The following is a 15,513-nucleotide window of genomic DNA, read 5'->3' as shown; positions in this document are numbered from 1 at the left end:
TGTGAGGTTTGTTCATATTTATAGCTCAAATCCTTCTTCCATCAGCCAAACAACATCCTACAACTTTCTGTCAAAACAACCCATTTAGGTTTCTTTCACCATATCTGTATCAGCTGGTGAGAATAGACCAAGGGAGTTGAGATTAAGGGATTTCTGCCCGGCATTTATAAGTTATTAAGTTCTTTGAGCAATTTTGAAATTCCAATTTTTGAAAAAGGTTTGATGTGAGGATAGCAGTTTTGCCTGATTCCAATTTCTCATTACAAACTATAACTTAAGAGGCATTCAGCATATTTTTTTTCCTGGCCTTCCTGTCATTTTATTTCCATTTGGGATTTCCCAATGAAGTATTTTTGAATTTGAATTTGAATGAACAATCATTATTTCTTTACATGAGGATCAGAGGTGATGTCACACAGTGTGTTTCACAGAGAAGTTGCTAAGGGTTTTGCTAATGTTTTAGAAAATATTAGTTTGTTTTTGTTATTTTAAACTCTCCTTAGAAAACATATTAAAAATGAGTACAGCTAGCATTACTCAAACGTCAGTTTTAGTGTTTATGCCTTGAGAAATTAGAAGCATCACGCTAGAAGTGAGATTTCCAGAAGACTGGGAACATCTGCAAATATTTAATGTTCCATGACAGTCAGAGGTTAAAAGCTGTAAATAGTGAGAGCGACTTACTAGTAACATGTTTAGCTTTTCTGTGTCTTTTGACGACCCTCAGCAGACATGTCTGCACTGTGACAATACAGTTTCCTTTCAAATGAATTATTCTATTTTTCCTTGACTGCTTTTGAATATGCTTAACTTTGCGTCTTCCCTACTTAGTAGCAACATCCACACTGAAGAGTTTTGTGGATGAAAAGTGAACTGGTGGCATTTGTGTGCTCACTGAGCAAAACATTGTATTTTAAAGTGTCAGGGAGAACACGTTGTTTTTTTCCCCACTACTGCAATGCTTTAACTTTGCTCAATTTAAAACATAACTTGATATTGCCCAAGTTCATACTTTTAGTTTTAACTTTATTTTTCATCACACATTGCGATTACAGTATCACAGGTAATTATTTTTGTCAGCAGGCCCAAACCATCATTGCAAAAAGAACATGCACTGTTTAATCAAGGCCCTTTGTGTATTTCTAGGCGAAAATTTGCTGCCTTGTGCAACCAGATGACAAACTCCAAGGACTCTTTCAGCAAGCGCTCTCAGAGTGTGTTCATTCATACACCTCTGGGTGTTTGACAGCTTTTCTACAGCATGGAGCTGTGAGGCAGTGTGGGTAAGCCCACAGCCTGCTTGAGGTATTTATTTGTTCACGGCTCCAACGTGGACACCCCGCCTGCCGCTCCCCCAACCCAGTGCGAAAAAAAGGCTCCCCTGCCTAACGCTTCATGGATGGCTAATTTTTCCTTCCTGACCTCCCTTTGTGTGGCAATGACCCACTTCACCGCCCCCCCAACACCTTCCACTCCCTGGAATAGCTGCCAACTCTGGGCACCCCCACACATGCAAAACTGAAAGCTTGACATGGTCCTCCTTGGGAGACATTTTTAGTTTTATGTTTCTTATTGGGGAGTTTCGGTGACAAGCCATGTGAGGCAGGTCTGCACAGACCTGATCCTTCAGACACAGTGAGAACAAGTGGTGTTTAATCTTTGGGTAAATGTTCAATGGCACAATTGTTACTGAACACATTATATCATAAAGCAATGCTGAGGACGTTAGACAAAGCAAACAAAAATAAATCATTTGTCAACCTATTAATTAATGCACTTTAGTGTACTTATTTTGTAATAGATATGTAATATATTTTTCTATTGTAAATGTCCACAAAACACACACACACCTACACACGCACGCACGCACACACACACACACACACACCTTATTAATCTTTAAAACTTATTGCAAAAATACAAATACAGCACATTATTATAACTTCTACATTTTAACAGAAAAAACAGTGATAGACTTATCTTTTATATTACTATGACTTTTTTTTATATTTTTTACTTTTATCTTGATTGAAAATTTTATATTATCATCTAAAAATATGTTTGTTATTTAATCTACTGAATTGTGAATATATGTTTATAACTTGGAAATTTTTTCAACTTCACTGATTTTACCATAGAACCAATACAATTTGTATTGTTTCATAACTTAATCAGAAATAAATAAATTATTTATATATATATATATATATATATATATATATATATATATATATATATATATATATATATATATATATATATATATATATATATATATATATATATATATATTTTATGCTCTTTATGTTCATTTGCTGAAATCAAGTTATGTAAATTCAGCATTGACTAATTTTGAAGTCATGCATTAGCGACAATAGATTATTAAAAAATACTCAATTGTGTTATTGATGTCTTTATTTTCCTAGTGTCCTTGATGCATAATCTTTTTTTACTCCAACAGACTGTGACTCTTACTGCAAAGCATCAAAAGGCAAACTGAAAATCAACATGAAGAAATACTGCAAGAAGGATTATGGTGAGTCAGACAAAACACTGGTCATTAAATTCATTTTTATTGTTAGTCTGCCAATAACACGTTCTAAGCAGAATTTTTTAAAATTTGGAGCAAGTAGAATAAACCTTAGATATCGCTGAATAAATCTACATTTTTTTTCTGTAAATGTTACATTTTATTCTAAGCCACAGAGTTCCTTTCAGTTTCTTTCGCAGTCACAGGCCCGGTTTATTCAAAAGAGCTTTTACAGTTTTACCGATTTACTTCTTTAGGTCTCAGTAAAGAATCAAAACAGATAAAGAATCAAACAGATCTTTGAGCAATGAAGAGATGAGCAGACAAACAGAGGGGGAGAAAGGGAGCTTGAAGGAAGGAGCGGGAAATAAAATTAGACAGAGGTGTGTGTGTGTGTGTGTGTGTGTGTTTGGGGGGGGGGATTATCCGCGCAGCGAGATAGACAGTGGGGGCTCACTAAGAGATCCTCATTAAGGATCAGCCTACTTCCCCCCACAACCAGAGCGTCCCGTGCTGCATTCCTGCGACCATCAGTCTGCCACACCATTCAAGGTGTGGATAAGACATATGACCTCTCCCCTCTCCCACCGTCGCCCGCGTCCCCTCCCCTGATTGAAGTCAGGCTGCAGAGCCACTGAACCAAACCGGGGGCGTCCCGCAGCATACTTCAGGAGCTTGACGGATAGGTTTGGGCTTTGTTCCGCTGGGATTTGGAGGAGTTAGGGGTCAGCTTATAGACACCTCCTCTTCAACCCGGGTCTACCTCACTGGTGGTGTCGTGAGAAAAGCTGGGCCTCTGGATCGTTTGCTGTTGGTTCTGGGGGGACCACATCAAAATCGGGGCAGTAGTGAGAGTCTGCATTTTGTAAAAATGTCTCATTAAAGGGAAATTTTATATCAATTTTAGTCAAAATGAACACAAAATGTTGGCAGTTACCATTAGTAGAAGACATTTATTTAAAAATAGTAAAATGATGTTCTGCTAGCAGAACCATCAGTCAACCCAGAGCACCATCATCTGTCCACCCAACCCAAGATAACCATGCATTGAAGAACAGCTCTCAGATGATTTGGTATGTGTTTCGTGTGAACTGCAGAGGATTGATGGCTGTAATAATATCAAGAAAAGAAAAGTAAAGGCTCTGCTGAAGCACAAAAGTGTTTGTGTGCAGCTATACAAGATATTTGCTCGTATTAAGGAGACTGACCGGTAATAGCAGCTGCGTAACTCACGTCAGAACAAACTCTAGGGATCAGTGTAATTTAGCTTTGGCACACAACAGATCAGATCTACACAAAAGATGGTTTTGCTGTTTTTTTTTCACTAATCCATCTCTCTGCTACTGGTCTTACAGCGCCTTGTGAAAGTATTCAAGTCCCTATAAATTTGTCACATTTTGGAACATTATAACCACAAACGTCAATGTAACTCTTTTGAATTTTATGTGACAAACCAATGCAAAATTGCTGCCTAATTTTAAAGTGAAAGATTAAATAATTTTAACAAAAATGATGGTCTAGGTGTGGTGTGCATTTAGATTCAGCCTCCCTGAGTAAACATGTTGTAAAACCTGCTGTAGCTGCAAATACAGCTGCAAGTATTTTTTTTTTTTGGGCGTGTCTCTGCTGGTTTTGCATGCATAGATACAGAAACTCTTCTTTGTGACTCAGCTGAAGCTGAGTCAGACTGGACCTAGAGCATCTGTGAATAAGATGTTCCACAGATTCTTAATCAAATTTAGGTCACAGACTTTGCTGCAGATTCAGTCATTTGCTTTGCCTTTACTAGCGCAATCTAGGTTTGAAATGCACGCTATAGTAGCTTACAAAAACGTACTCAAATGTGATTCAGGAGAGGAACAAAATCCTTGTGAAGTAATTGTCACATAAAATTAAGGAAATCTGAGCAGAAGTCAAACTCAGTGTGGATGTACTGAATTTGTCTCCGAAGAAGAAAAGCTTTGGAGTGTTTTAAAAAGATCAGCAGGGAGCTGGAGCTCCATGCTGTGCCAGAAGACCATGCTGCGATGCTTTGTGTCCGGGCCCATGGAAAGCATTACAAGCTACCGTGGGGTGCAAGATAAGGGTTGAAATGTCTGATCTCAGCAGAACCCCGGCTATAACCAGTTTATCCACTCCAGTCTCCCCAGTAGCTGTTGACCTAATGCAAAGATGATCTGGTGGACACAATGACATGCATGGCTCACCCTCAGATCACCCGTAACTTGAGAATTAAATGCAAACTAAAAACTAAACTTAAAAATAGGAAATACATAGCTCCCTGTTTTACATATAGAGCTAAATAAAGGATACACACAATTTTCTTTGATATGATTTCATAAAATGCTGGAGTTTAGCCTAAAAAAGAGAGAGAGCTTTAGGAAATTAGAGCATGACATTTTCAGACAACAAGCCGATTGAAGCCATGCTCAAACCCAGCCTATTAGCTTCTGAATAGGGAAATGAATGCAAAAAATGTTACTGTACAAATACGGATGACCTCAATATCACCAGTAATTTATTAAGCTTATAATATAATATATCAGACTCAACACTTTCAGACACAGTCTTGAAAAAGCGTATATCTTGGCCCTGCTGGTGATATTTTCATGTTGAGCAAGGCAAGTGCAAGGTTAAAGTTAGGATGTTTAGTCTGTTTTGATGTGACTCATTGATATTTAGACCGGCAACACATTTTACTATAATTCAATATGATTGTGTTGTATTGAATATAACTCAATATAATTGGACTATATTGAATTATATATGTTAAAAATGCTTTGACTGGAAACCCTGAGCCAAAACGTGGGATCGGTCCTCGTACCAACACAATGTTGTTTTGGACTAGAGGGCCTCTCCTGCTTATAGGGCTCCTCAGGTAGTCTAAAAATTAAAGTTCTTGCTCAGAAAATATTATATCTAATTCTTATATTCAGAGTGTGATATTAAAGAAGGTTTCAGATTTTTTTAAAAATAAGAAAATGTGCAGTTTTAGATCACTGATTGGAGATTGTAGATTCAAATCCTGCACTGTGCTCGGATTTCCCTTTAATGCTGAAGGTGAAAGCAGTGACCTCATCACATGATTGTTCATCTTTAAAACTTCCTCATAATTATAGGAGAAGCTTAATGGAACTTAATAGAGATCTGGTCAATATAATACATATTGATACATTCTGGCGTAGGATCCATGAGCGTCTATCTGCTCCCTGAGGGCCACATCCTTTCATTCCTCACGTAATATCCCTGAGTGTCTGCTCAGCTAACGTCTCTAATAGCCGTCTCTTGCCTCCTAATCCCATTACTGGTCACACTGCTGTGTCAGTATAATAGACAAAGTGCATGTGGAGCTGTATATGATAGCTGGGCTGCATACCTGGCTTTTTCACTTGGTTTAAGAGAAGAACGTAAACTAAAATGTCCATTTTTGAAAGAGGATCATATTTGCTTTAGTGTAGTTCACCGTTATTTATTGTACATACTGTGACCGCATGTACACTGCAAAATCACTAAATCTTTTTGAAATCTTTTTTTCACCAAGTAATTGCGCTCTAATTTCTAGTGCAAATATGTTAGTACAATTGAAATAAGAAAACTGGCTTACAAGTAACTTTTCTGCAAAATATAGAGGCTTGTTTTAAGCAAATAATTCCTTGATATTGATGAAAAATTTCTTGTTCCATCGGCAGATGAATTCACTTATAACAAGACATTTTTCCTGTAACAACTGAAATAATCTGCCAATGGAAATAGTACTTTATATGGAATTATAAAGTACAATATTAAGGAATTATTTACTGAAAACAAGCTCCTACATCCTGCAGAAAAGTTACTTGTAAGTTCATTTGTCTTATTTCAAGTGCATTTAGAAATTTGCTCTTGAAGCTAGACCAAAGTACTTTGTTAGTTTTTGTGTTTTTTGCAGTCTACTCTTACAGCAGATTTATTTTCCGTCAACAGGCTTCTTTTTGTAATGTATTGGTAAGTAGCTTCAAGGCTTTATAAAAATCACAAGAGGCCCCAGCCTGAATTATAAGTAAACAGAAATATGTTGTGCATGTGTTGAAAGCTGTAAAATCGATTTGACGTTAACCAAGAATGCTTTGTCCTCCAATATCACATTGCAGCTGTCCAGGTGCACATCCTGAAGGCAGACAAAGCTGGCGAGTGGTGGAAATTTACCGTCAACATCATATCCGTCTACAAGCAGGGGGAAAGCCGCATCCGCAGGGGAGATCAGTTCTTATGGGTCCGTGCCAAAGACGTGGCCTGCAAGTGTCCCAAGATCAAGCCCGGGAAGAAGTACCTGCTGCTAGGGAACGACGAGGACTCCCCCGGTCAGACCGGAGTGGTGGCGGACAAAGGAAGCCTGGTCATCCAGTGGAGGGACACGTGGGCACGCAGACTGAGAAAGTTCCAGCAGCGTGAGAAGAAAGGAAAGTGCAAGAAGCCATAGGTGGGGAGCAAGCAGAGAGGGAGCTGGAGAACGAAGAGGAATCCTCAACAGGTTCTCAGAAAAAAAAAAGAAGAAAAAAAACGAGAGAAAGTGAGCTCAGAGAGAGACAGAGGACCCTGGACACAGGATACTGTTTATATCGCTGCTTATTGTGTAGAAGCATGAAGAGAATTATTTAGGATGATTTGTATTTTCTAGTGAACTTTTGTTGAAGGAGGTCACTTTGCAGATTTGGTTTCATGGTTTATTTTACCCTGAGATTCGTCTCTCTTGTGGATTTGGCAAATTTGCACCTATTACCAGTATATAACATTATTTGTGTTTGTTTTCTTTACTCTAGTATGAAAACCCTGTATTGAATGCTCAATTTTTTATGGACATCCTACGCTGGTGCAAATGACAAAAAGACAATTACAGCTGCAATATTGCCTCTGCATGTATTGTTTTTTTTAACTGTATTTTTCACAGAGAACTGAACTGGTTTCATGGAAAGCTGTCGTTTATCTGAGGTACGTGCTGTGAAAGCTACTGTTGCTATGTCAAACCAACATACATGTAGTTGTCTTTTGTGTGCTCTGAGTCAGAAATATTTGCAGTTTAAACAATCATAAATCTCTCCGTTTTCTTTTTCGTGAGTCCTAAGATTAAGAATATGCAAGTGGAAGAAGAGGAACAGGGACAGAGTTTAGTTTTTATTTATAAAAACTCCTCAACTACACATCTTAAATCGTAAATGCTATGGTGTGTTATGCTAAGAGTACATACTCACCCTTCTTATTTGAGAACAGTCAACTCACTTAGGTGGCTGCTAAAGGAATAATTCACGATTTTTCAAGTGAGATTCTGTTGATAGGTTCTAAGCAGACAATATGTCAGAGCATCTCAAATAATCATCAAAAATTTAAACTAAGCCACTGTATGTTGCTTAAAGATGTTCTTATCTGTCTTTGTATACATGTGGACTTCTTCTTCAGAGTTTCATAAGATGGTCCAACATTTGTAACTATAACAGCTTGAGCTTCTCTCTGAAGCCTCGTCAGTTTAGGAGATTTTATTACCATTCTTTGAAAAGTGCATTTGTGAGGTCACACATTGATATTGAATCAGAGAACGCCTCACACTCAGCGTCCTGAGAGTGAAAGCTGAGAGTGAGGCGTTCACTCTCTCTGGACACCTAAGGATGTTTAGGCCCTGATCCCAACGATGTTTTATGTTCCCCATCTATATATATGCATTTGTTCGAAAACATTGGCACATCCTTGAAAAGTCCTGAACTACTCCTTTAAGGTACTTTTGTATTTTAATTCATATTTGAAGAGTTGCTGTTGATGCACTTCATCTCTTATCAGTTTATTTTCGTTACTGGCTTTTAAAGAAGACTTGCTTTTTCAAATAGCTTATCGACCAGAGGCCACTCACAGTTTTACATGAGTTTTTACATCAGATCTTAAAATATTTTTTGAAACAGTAAAGATAACAAAATAAAGAATATGGGACATGGATACAGTCTTTGTTTTGCAACAAAATATGATGATGCAGTTTAGAAAGTGAAAAATACTTAATTGCAGGTGCATACTTCTTCTTTGCTATAAAGAAGACAGTAAACAGCAAAAAGCAAACAGTACTACATGTCACATTTGTATGGGTTCAGATGTTTTGCAAACTCATAAATACTCTACTGCTGACAGCAGATTATTAAAACTTACATTAATTAGTTTAAAAGAAGTAGAAAAGTAACTAACTACAGGAACAAAGATACAAAAAGCAGGAAAATTGAAACCACAAAAGGATTATCTTCGTACCTCATGATGCATATATACATTCTATACAGGACCTTTAGTAAGAGGATAACATTATTTATCTCCACTTTCATTTGCAATGTTTTCTTCATTATCAGATCTCAGATTATTACTGTTTTTGCAGACATCAATGCAAGAATGCACATTGACAATAAGGACAAAGTCCATTCACTTCAACATTTTGCACAAGGTGGAATGGGTCGCAATCACCTTCCTGTTGATACCACTTTGCTTATCTGTTTGTACACATTTCACTATTCTTGAGAGGAAGAAAGTCGCAGCGCTCAGGTTATGTAAAACATAAATAATTAATGCATTGATCTTTGAAAGACAACATCAACAGACAAACCCAGGAATAAACAGTTTCTTGCCTCTCAAAATCACATGCATAACCTCGTCAGTGAAGTTTAATTAGGCCCCGCTCACAGCGGACTACAAATGCTAACGTTTACAGGTCGCTACTTGCTCTCTGCTAGCATGCACACCTCCAAATTGCACCTAATCTGCCTTCTGAGAGATCGAAGGAAGTTGAACGTTTTTCAGGATGCATGGCAAAATATGCAGAAATATATTTGCCATGCTCTCAAATAGATGCTGTGATATTTCTCAATGAGAAGGGAGAAAGATGAGCACACATGTAGAACGAGTTTGAGTAGCAGCTCATATGGTTTACAATACAATTATACAGTAGTTGTAGAACAACAGAGAAATCAAAATCTGCATGATTCCTTCTGATGATGCTCTTACACTGCAAAGTGTAAGAGCATCACACATACAAAAATGGGGTTTTCTGAATTAACTGAGATTCAGTTATATTTGAGCGACAGAGGAGATCTAGTATAACAGAGCCTTATTCATCCTTATAAAGCCATGGTGTTAATAACAGAGGTTTGACTGCAATAGACGCCTGACAAACAGATGACTGACATTGTGATATAACTATACATGTAGTGTTTGATTTGTATTCAAATGATCATGCTCGTAAAGCTCTAAAGATTCAGTGCTGTTCATGAACGTGGAGCATATTTACATACTCCTGCCTTTCATTGGTAAATATTCTAGTTTTATTGTCAGCTGATGAATTTTAACCTCTAATCAGACTTCTCGGATCTCTGTAGCCTCATGCTGTACTTTTTCCAGCAGTCTGTAGAGCAATGGTTTGACAAGCCCCCCTGATGAAACGCCATAAACACATCAAAGCATTGCTTTGTGTTCATACTATGAATTGTAAATGTTCTTGTCACCATTGCAGACGTTTAGCAATGTTGTTTTACAATGCCTACTAATATATTATGGTTATTATATATGAATATATTTAATGACACAAGACATTGTGGATTTTGTCTTTTCAATTTTATTATTTTTTTTATTACCTGTATGTGGTTGTTTAGATTGTTGACATTAAAGAAGGAAAATAACTACTGAACACAAACTTGGTAGAACTAAATTCAGATTATCAGTTGAAATAAACTTGTTACATTGACAGATTATTTGTCTTATTTGCTGTGTTTTCTTTATTTCTCCATTTTGCTGATTACGCATAAAAAATAACAAAATGTTCATAGTTTGGCATATTGTTTTATAATCTAATCCTGATTTAAGATTCCCCACAACCCACCATGTTGCAATTTGCTCTACAACAGCTGTACTTGCACTAACATTACATTATGTGGATCATATTTACAACTTAGGCGTCTCCTGAGTTGTTATAGAAGTGGATGAATACAGACTTTTTCAGACTTTTGCTTCTACTTCACGGCTATTTGGTGCTGGTATATCAACTAAAATCCCCACAAACTATGTTATCGTTTGCATTATAATGTGACAGGATGTGAATGAGTCTGCATATTTTTTTAGGCACTGTAGAATGAAGATGTAGTTCGTGTGTGCAGAAATTATGTCAGCAGCCCACTCCAACAAAATATCACATTACCAAACCCTCCAGTACTCCAGAGTAGCATGACGAGTCTCTGACATGAAGGCACACAGACTGGTATCAAGGGACTATTAACTGAAAATGTCATTTATTAGATATTACAAGCAGAGCTGATTTAACAGGAAGTAACAGAGGCGTGTTAGTAACACAGTCGAGTTGTTAGTTCTGGCTACAGTCTGTCTGATAAACATTAGAAAGTCCTAGCAAACTTATATCATTACAGCTGCTACAGCAATGCACGAGTAAATAAATGTGAATGTGATTAATGGAAGGTTACTGTACCTGAAGTAAACCTGAGTCCAGCCACAGAAAGACTGTAGACCTGCAGGAGGTCCTGCTGTTTGGACCAAATTATATTAAAAAATATAGTTCTCAATCTGCCAAATAATTTAACATCCAGATGATCAGTGGATGCAATGATTCAAACATTATGTTCACTACAGTTAAAGATGATTTCACACAATATTTACAGGACAGAAAAGGAAACGTCCTCACGCCTCTTAGGCCCACAGTATAAAAAACAGGCATTTGTGCTGCTAAATGAAGGAAACTTTATTTCACATTCTTTTAGTTGGATAGTTTCCAGTGATCAGAAGGAGAGAATAAACAGAAGACCAAAGACAGTATTTCAGTGAGCATCTGTGATTTAAACTGGTCCACCGCCGCCATCAGCTACACGGGCCACACAGCGATCACAACGATGGCTATGAGCAGCAGCACGATCACCACCAGCATCCCTGAGCGGGCAAAAGGAAAAACAGAGAAGGATGAGATTAAGGCAGTAAGAGAAGGCAACAAACCTCTGTTGATTACCAAAGGCATCAAAACTGAAATTATCTCATATCAACCCAGATACAATGAGGAGATCAGGATGATCGCCCGATCATCGCCGAATCTCTTGAAACTTAACTAGGAATTATCATTAGGATTTGAAACTAACCTCTTTAGCTGAAATACCAACATTTTTATTGTTTTTTTTTTTGTCCAATGAAACATTTCATTTACACCAACTATTTGAAAACTGATCCAGAGTCTCCTTAAAATATGTTAATTTCTCTTAACCCTTTAACTGCCACCCCAAATACTGTCACATTTGGGCACAGATTCAGCACAGATTCTTTTATTACAAACAAAAAACAGACACCAGAGTTGGAAAGTTTGACGTTCTCCAATACGCAGTGCTTTCAGTGTGCCATTTACACTGTAGTCAAGAGGTCAATGGGGACACCGGCGTCCTCATGCCAGTTATTAAAATACAAACATTTTGAGTTTTAAATTTGCAGGAGACGGCCGGATATTTATGAGGGGTGTACGTGTGTAAAATGAGACTTTTTAACTCAACATTTGCTCCATCTGAAAGTAGCATCCAATTCCAATACAGTGATTTCTTGAAAAAATAAAAATAAAAGTCTGTTTAAAGTTGAGAAGATTTTTGAAACTTCAGCTAAAAACTTGTTGTTAGATCAGATGTCAAAAATAATTCCTGCAAAGTATCATAGAGCCATACATGAGCTGAAGCTTGGCTCCAAGTTAGTCATCAGCAACACAAACTTTACACTTTACACAGAGGTTGCAGAGGCTCAGTCAAAGCCCAAACCTCAAGCCTAACTTAAATAAGTTTGTGGGACCTTATGACAATTTTGGACAGATAAAAGCCAACAAATCTATAGCAAGGTTGCATTGATGTCGCCTTTTTATGTGACTTTTACTGTGGTGCTGAAGTACTGATCACAGCTGTCTCACTCAAACTGCCCAACGTTCTGCAGCATGTGGTTGGTATTTCACCCAACCATTTTTTTAGTGTTACATTTCTCTCATTCTTGAGCATTTTACTCCCACTCCCCCCTCTGCTGCCTAATTGGCTGTTTGTCCCACAGGTGAAAAGTCAAGGCAAGGTTTAAGCCATGCAGGATAAACTATGGTTAAAGGGGGTCCAGATGGCTTTGAAAGTCTTATTGTTCGACTGCAAGTTGCCTTACTTATTTAGTTTTTTAAAGTAAAGTAAAACATGGAGGGCTTATGTTTTGTTGTTTTTCCATATGTAGGAAATCACTCCAGCATTTTGTGTTTTCATTCTGTTTGAGTGGAAGGTGTTCACACAAGACATGCATGTTAGGCGTTATCGCCGGATGACAACACCTCTCCCCACTAATCCCCAACATATGTGAGCTAAATGTAAATGTCAAAGCAGAAACATTTGCTTCGACATTTGTGATGACTCTTTAAACGCCTCCAGCTAAAAGCAAAATACACATCAGAATTTACTGAAATTATCCTTGTTTGCATGTAAATGATATGCAAGCAAAACCCAATGCTTATTGGATTCAGGCTTAAGAATTTTATTGATCCTGATCCAACATCTGACAGAAACTCCACCTCTCAATCCATAGCAACAACAGCATTAAGGAATGAGCTTTGCAAGCTATGCATGCATTACTGTGGAGCTAGGCTCTCACACTCTTCAACTTCACATAATAGTCACTCATAAAGCCACAGTTGACACCCAAAGTGACCCCACCCTTCTTTTGTCCTTGCACCGTCACTGTCTGCCCTGGCAACTAAACATGGCCCTCCTCGCCCTCAGAGGGACCCCGGGGGTCTCATGACAATATTGGGCCTGGCATCCCCGATAGATTAGGGCGGTGCTGTGACAGTCCCACTGAGGGAGTTGGTTGGTGTCTGCTGACAGACTGACCACCCAGGAGTCCTGCAGGAACAAGTCTGGGTTCATCCCATCTTAGCAATTTTCAGACGCATCAGTAAAACAAATCACAGAAAGAAAATGATAATTGGTGAGAGTCCTGACCATACAGAGACAACCCTCCTCCCCTGAAGCTGCCTACCCGCTCAGAGTTCAAAGACCTTTTGGACCACAAAAGGCGACCATGACCCCTAAAGGAAGGGGGCATACTTTCTGTTAAGATTAACATGGGGGTGTTGCTGGAAACAAAGCTGGAACAGACAAAAACGTTAATGAGTTTTTTTTTAATTCTTTGTTCATTCATAGGGCATTAAGAAAAAGATGGTGTATCAATAAAAGTTCTTAAATTATCCATATTTTCTCTGACACATGCAAATCAACAGATATTTAAGTCAAGGATCTTCTGTTTCGGAGTTTTCTGCAAACTGTATTAAATTTACCAACGACTTGTTTTAAACAGATGCTCATGTAGCTTTTAGGGCTCATTTTCAAAAATTTCTGTGGATAACATTTGGAATAAACCAAAAAGCAGCTATAGTGGATGTTTTTCAGCCAGCCTGTCGACAGTGTGCAGCAACAGATAGAGGAGGTGTAGAAATGAATGTCTTCTCTGCTCCATATGACCATAGAAGACACTGGTCACTCTGGTACCTTCTAAGGAACTTCCTTTAAATAGTAAAAAAAAAAAAAAAAAAAAAAAAAAAAAAAAAAAAAAAAAGAGTAGAAGCATAAATATATATATATATATATATATATATATATATATATATATATATATATATATAAAAAGAGCAGCTTGGATGCCATTACTTCATTAATTACTTCATTAAGCCTCACTTTAACTTAATACCAAGCCTAAACTATTGCATAGTCAGGTAGAAACTAAACTAGTCCATCCAGTATTTCACAAGTAGGCTAAACTATGAAAGAATCTCACTTACATAAAAACATCACCGGTGTGAAAACTTAATCAAGATTATAAAACAACTTAAACATTTAAATATTATTGCTTCTTTTTTTCTCCACCGACACATCCTGACATGCATAAGAAATAACACAAATGTTAGGAGACAATTAAATCAACACAAACATTAGTGCTGCAGTTGTAGTTAAAGTAATCCAAATCACAGCAATACTCGGGGAAGGTTTCCTTGGAAATCTCCCGTAGTACTGAGTGTGTAACATAGTTGGGATTCAAGTCGCCTCTGGGTTTTATAGGGCTGCTGAAGTGGCTCTCTACAAGCTGGGGATTAGCTAAGTCAATTGGAGTTATCATGAAGTGATGCTGTGTGTTGAGGATCTTCTAACTCACATTGCACTACAACAGACCCTGTAGTCCTACAGACTAATCTGACACACTAATCCAAACTAAACTAAAAAACACTTCTTAGTTTCTGCCAAAGCTGACAGAAGTAGTAATGACTGCATATTCAGTTCATTCAATTATAACAGGAGTAGATCTGTGCTTGAAATGTCTGTAGAAAAACAATTGGGTTTTGTGTTTTGAAGGAAGTTTTGTTACTTAAAGATAGCATCATATTCATTTTGAGACTCTGATTCAAGCTGCACTTGTGTTGCAAAAAAGAAAAAAGAAGAAAAGTCAAAAATGACATCAAAATTAACATAGACCTATGTTCAAAAGACTTGATGTAAACATCTCTGGCTCTAGAATCAGAAGTTTTTTTGTTGTTGGTTTTGAATCAAAACCAATTGCAGGATGAAACAGAAGCATGTAAAGTATCTATAGTCGTTTCTCAAACCACTGCTGTTTGGTGAAACGTGTTAGCAGATCAATTTATGACAAGACAAATGTCTGTGATATTTATTCCTGACCTTCAGCTGAAAGAAAATTAGCAGGTACAACAATCAGAGATTTGAAGCATATCTGGTTTTTGTAACACAGATCACAAGTCATTTCTTCCAAATCAAGTCTCAAGCCTTTCACAAGTCAAAGTTAAGACTCTACCAACTAAAATAAATACTTTCTAAACAAATCCCCAACACCTACGTCACCTCTAAACTCTGAGGTTAGGATTCCACACCTTTATTGTTTTTCCTTAGCCCTAAATTACTGCATGAACATATCTTAAT

General features: G+C 37.5%; 2 protein-coding genes across 3 annotated transcripts in view; one reads left to right on the top strand and one right to left on the bottom strand.

Annotated features, from left to right (window-relative positions):
* ntn1a (netrin 1a) overlaps nucleotides 1-10,272 on the top strand; it is a 74,536-nt gene extending 64,264 nt beyond the window's left edge. For both annotated transcript variants that reach the window (XM_044115110.1, XM_044115109.1), the window contains 2 exons: nucleotides 2,462-2,536; nucleotides 6,658-10,272. In XM_044115110.1, the coding sequence (XP_043971045.1) occupies nucleotides 2,462-2,536; nucleotides 6,658-6,986 (404 nt within the window). In that variant the 3' untranslated portion in view covers nucleotides 6,987-10,272. The remainder of the gene's footprint in view (nucleotides 1-2,461; nucleotides 2,537-6,657) is intronic.
* A 518-nt stretch (nucleotides 10,273-10,790) lies between these two features.
* stx8 (syntaxin 8) overlaps nucleotides 10,791-15,513 on the bottom strand; it is a 32,396-nt gene continuing 27,673 nt past the window's right edge. Inside the window, exon 8 of the mRNA XM_044114001.1 lies at nucleotides 10,791-11,458. Coding sequence (XP_043969936.1) covers nucleotides 11,394-11,458 — 65 coding nt within the window. The 3' untranslated portion in view covers nucleotides 10,791-11,393. The remainder of the gene's footprint in view (nucleotides 11,459-15,513) is intronic.

The sequence above is a fragment of the Gambusia affinis genome, linkage group LG04 (genome assembly GCF_019740435.1).
Source record: "Gambusia affinis linkage group LG04, SWU_Gaff_1.0, whole genome shotgun sequence".
In the NCBI taxonomy this organism is placed as follows: Eukaryota; Metazoa; Chordata; class Actinopteri; order Cyprinodontiformes; family Poeciliidae; genus Gambusia; species Gambusia affinis.
Note: the sequence above shows the minus strand (reverse complement) of the source record. Positions and strands in the feature narration are given on the sequence as shown.